Consider the following 4,681-nt stretch of genomic DNA (forward strand, 5'->3'; position numbering starts at 1 on the left):
GGGCAGCCGGAGTGGCGCGCTGAGCCCGCCGCCCCATGTGTACACCGACGACAGCGGTGGCGGGATGGCCGGCCGTGCAGGTCCCCGGGGGACGCCTGCGGGGACAGCTCATCAGGCCCGTTACATAGGTGCGAACGCCGCAGGGACCCCAGTGGTCGCCCCGCTCGCCCGACTTACCTCTGCACCGGGCGCTGGTGGTCCTGCTTCCTGTACTGCCCGGGGTCATGGGTGGCCCAGTGGCCAAGGGCTTCTCTGCCCTGTGGGACAGATGCGGTGGGCATCAGGACAAGGACCCTCCCTGACGATCCCAGACTAAGGCAGAGAGGACTGGCCCAGAGCACCCCTCTGCCCCAGACCTCCCCTGGGTGCCCCCCAACCCCTGCTTCCCAGGGCCCCCTCCCGCCCCCCTCGCTGCACCGGCCTCCGCATGCGGACACTGCCCAGGTCCGTGTGCAGGTTGAGGAGCGCCCGGATGCAGAGGGGCTGCGCCATGATGTGGCTGAGCGGCGGCCGCTGGGCGGGTTCCAGGCTGAGCAGACTCAGAACCAGCTGGCGCAGCTCCGGGCTGTATCGGTCAGAGATGGGCGCGAACGTACCGCTCATGATCTTTAGTACCAGCGCTGGCAGGTTCTGTGAAGGCAGGGGAGCCTCAGCCAGGCTCTTAAATCAGTAGCACCCCAGCTCTAGCCCCTAGCCTGGTGGGGTGCTCGCAGCCCTGCACTCACTTGGAAGCCTTGGGTGTGGTAAGGGGACTCCTAGGAGGATAGGGGAACCAAACCCGGCTTTCAAGAACCTCTGACGGGGAGCTGCAGCCCTGTCCACTGGCTGCCTGTTGGGGAAAACTCAAGTCCTGCCCTTAGGAAAGTCCCTTATCTGATGGGAGAGTCCTACCCTCAGGAGTCTCCAGTTTAAGGGAGGACACACACCCTACCCTCAGGAACCCACAGTGTGAGAGGAGGTGCAGCCCAGGCCTGGAGTAACCCACCAACCAGCTTGAAGAGAGAGACATAATGGTGCTTGGGGCCACGGACTTCAGGAGACAGAGGGAGGGATTTCCCAGCTGTTCCCCTTCAGGGGACTTACTCACCGCAGCCTCGAAGGCCCTCTTGAGGCTGGCCAACTCATAGAGGACACAGCCCAGGGCCCAGATGTCACTCTTCTGGTTGTAGGGCTTGCCCTCACACAGTTCTGGGGAAATGTAGCAGGGAGTACCCACCACCTGCAGGAGGGGAGCTGCTATTAGAGCCGGAGTGGGAGGACCAAGGCTACAGCCCCAAAGCCCACTTAGAGACAGCGTCCCTCCAAAGCAGGCCAAAGTGTTTACTCCTGCGGGACCACCGAGCCAGGGACCCAGGGGCCAAGATCTTGGGGGTACAGGGGTGGAGACAGAGATGCCAAGTAGATCTGCCCCCCAAAACCTCCAGCACCCTTGAGGGCCCCTCCACGCCAGGCACCGTGTAGGCCTTGCTCTTGCTGCTAAGGATCTTGGAGATGCCAAAGTCGCCGATCTTGACGACCATGCGGTGTTTATCGAGAAGGATGTTTTGGGTTTTGAGATCCCGGTGCAGGATGAGGTGGCTGTGGACGTGATGCAGCGCCAGCAGGATCTGCACGAAGAAGTGCAGGATGGTCTCCTCCTCCAGCAGGGAGTTACAGCGTTTCTGGATGAACTCGGCCAGGGTGCCGCCTGCAGCCACAGGGAACTCGTCAAGACCCAGGCTTCTCTGTGCTTAAGTCTTTCCTTTTATGAAACTAAAGGCCCAGACAGGGCAAGGAAGGTCTGCCGGTGTCACACGCCTGGGGTCAGAACTCTATACACCTCAGACCCTCAGCCAAGCCCACTCCAAAGAGGGAATCGGGGTTGTCCCAGTGGTGAGAGGCCCTCAGGCCAATGCAAGAAGGCTGTCCCACCTGGTGCGTACTCCATGGCGATCATGAGAGCCTTGTCCTCCAGGAAGTTCTCGTAGTACTCAATGACGTTGGGATGGTTGAGCAGCTTGAGCACCTGGCACTCGTTCTGGGCTGCCTGCCGCTCTTCCTTAGTCATCTGCTCTACAGGGATCTGCTTGATGATCACCAGCTTCTGGTCAGCTTTGCGCAAGCACAGATGAACAATCCTGAGGACATGGAGTACAGGAGTAGGGACTGAGCCTCCAGCCACATATCAAGCAGGTCAGACTGGTGACTGGATGTTTCTTAGGATGGGGGAATAAGCGCCTACACTAAGAAGTCATCTAAGTAAGTGCACAGAACACGAATGAGTAGGGAGAACAGACCACAAACTGTGCGAGACCTTTGGCAAGTCTTTTAACTTATCTGGGACTCAGTTTCACCATAGGCTCAATGAGGTAAAGTTAGTCTTGGTCTCAGTAAGTCCCCACAGACTCTGGAGTTAACTGCCTGGGTTCAAATCTTGGCTCCTCCTCTTACAAGTTATCTGGTCTTAAATTATGTGACATCAGGTTCTGAGAAAAAAAGGGTCATCTCACAAGGTAGTTGAGAGGATCAAATAAGAAAATGAAAGTTCTGCACTCAGCACACCGCCTGGCACATCAAAAATACTCAGTGAGCAGGAGCCATTCATTATATTATTTTCTTCCAACTCTGTCGTCAGTGTTCATAAAAGCAGGGTTTTGTTCTTTCTCCTTCACCACTATAGCCCCACTGCATAGCCTAGTGCATACCCCAGCACTTAGTAAGAGCTCTACAAGTATCTGCTGAATGAAGGATTGTCTAAGTATCAAATGTCTATCTCCAGCTCACACATCTCCTCTGAGCCTCAGACTTACATATTCAACTATCTGTTTTGTATCTCTACCTGAATGGCCCACAAGCATTCTAAAATGTAACAAATACAAAACTCTTGATCCCTGACCTCAAAACTTTTCCTTCCTCAGTTTCTCCCGTCTCAGTAAATGATAACACCACCCACTAGTTATTAAAATCAGACACCCGAAAATCATGCCAGAATTTTTCTTCCATTTCACACTAACATATCTGTAAACGCTGTTTCTACTACCTCCAAAATATTGTGAACCCATCCATTTTTCTGTGTCTTCTGCTATAATCCTTGACCAAATCATCATTTCTTGCCTAAAATACTACACTAGACTTCAAATGGTCCTTTTCCCTGTTGTCACCTCAAATCTAAATTCCACTGGCAGAATCAGTGACATTGTAAAAATGCAAATCAAATCAAGACCATTCCTTTGCTTAAATCTCTTTTCCTTGACACCCTAAGTAAATAAATTCAACTTCTTTACCTCTGCCTACAAGGCCACAGGGGCTTCCCAGGTGGCTCAGCAGTAAAGAATCTGCCTGCAACTCAGGAGATGCAGGAGTTAGCTGTGGGTTGGATCCCTGAGTCTGGAAGATCCCCTGAAGGAGGACATGGCAACCCACTCCAGTATTCTTGCCTGGAGAATCCATGAACAGAGGAGCCTGGCGGGCCACAGTCCATGGGGTCGCACAGGGTGGAACTAAAGTCACTAAAGTGACTTAGCACGCACACACACACACAAGGCCATAATCTGGTTCCCGCCCTCTGTGACAATCACATTTTATTCCATTATTTACCTTGCCCATTACATTCCAATGACATTAGTCTTCTTCTCAGTTCCTTGAATATTCTGAATTCTTTCCCACGTGAGGACGTTAGCAAAAGCTGTTTCCTTAGCCTGAGAAGTTTTGCTTTTTTCACTACGTATCAATCCTCATTCCTCAAGTTTTGATTTTAAATTTCACCTCTCAGAGAACTTTTCCTTAACCATCCCAAATGAACACTCCCTCGTGTTGTACTCTATTCTCACAGTTTGTTAATCACTGCTTTAACAATGGCCTGTTTATAGTATAATTTTCCGGTAGTGTGTAAGCTCCAAGAAGGAGAAGACCACGCCTGTTTTGGTCTTAACTGTATCAGATCAGATCAGTCGCTCAGTCCTGTCCGACTCTTTGCGATCCCATGAATTGCAGCACGCCAGGCTTCCCTGTCCATCACCAATTCCTGGAGTTCACTCAGACTCATGTCCATCAAGTCAGTGATGCCATCCAGCCATCTCATCCTCTGTCGTCCCCTTCTCCTCCTGCCCCCAATCCCTCCCAGCATCAGAGTCTTTTCCAATGAGTCAACTCTTCGCATGAGGTGGCCAAAGTACTGGAGTTTCAGCTTTAGCATCATTCCTTCCAAAGAAATCCCAGGGCTGATCTCCTTTAGAATGGACTGGTTGGATTTCCTTGCAGTCCAAGGGACTCTCAAGAGTCTTCTCCAACACCACAGTTCAAAAGCATCAATTCTTCAGCGCTCAGCCTTCTTCACAGTCCAACTCTCACATCCATACATGACCACAGGAAAAACCATAGCCTTGACTAGACGAACCTTTGTTGGCAAAGTAATGTCTCTGCTTTTGAATACGCTATCTAGGTTGGTCATAACTTTCCTTCCAAGGAGGAAACGTCTTTTAATTTCATGGCTGCAGTCACCATCTGCAGTGATTTTGGAGCCCAGAAAAATAAAGTCTGACACTGTTTCCACTGTTTCCCCATCTATTTCCCATAAAGTGATGGGACCGGATGCCATGATCTTAGTTTTCTGAATGTTGAGCTTTAAGCCAACTTTTTCACTCTCCACTTTCACTTTCATCAAGAGGCTTTTGAGTTCCTCTTCACTTTCTGCCATAAGGGT

The 4,681-nt window shown here is 51.5% G+C and overlaps 1 protein-coding gene across 1 annotated transcript in view; it reads right to left on the bottom strand.

Moving 5' to 3' along the window:
• Nucleotides 1-4,681, bottom strand: part of LOC105004155 (serine/threonine-protein kinase Nek8-like) — an 11,778-nt gene that overhangs the window by 4,959 nt on the left and 2,138 nt on the right. Inside the window, exons 2-7 of the mRNA XM_010861687.1 lie at nt 1,912-2,117; nt 1,455-1,687; nt 1,088-1,219; nt 422-630; nt 178-257; nt 5-95 (exon numbers count right to left, since the gene is read on the bottom strand). Of these exons, the coding sequence (XP_010859989.1) occupies nt 5-95; nt 178-257; nt 422-630; nt 1,088-1,219; nt 1,455-1,687; nt 1,912-2,117 (951 nt within the window). The remainder of the gene's footprint in view (nt 1-4; nt 96-177; nt 258-421; nt 631-1,087; nt 1,220-1,454; nt 1,688-1,911; nt 2,118-4,681) is intronic.

The sequence above is a fragment of the Bison bison genome, unplaced genomic scaffold, assembly GCF_000754665.1.
Source record: "Bison bison bison isolate TAMUID 2011002044 unplaced genomic scaffold, Bison_UMD1.0 scf7180017864472, whole genome shotgun sequence".
NCBI classification, from domain to species: domain Eukaryota; kingdom Metazoa; phylum Chordata; class Mammalia; order Artiodactyla; family Bovidae; genus Bison; species Bison bison.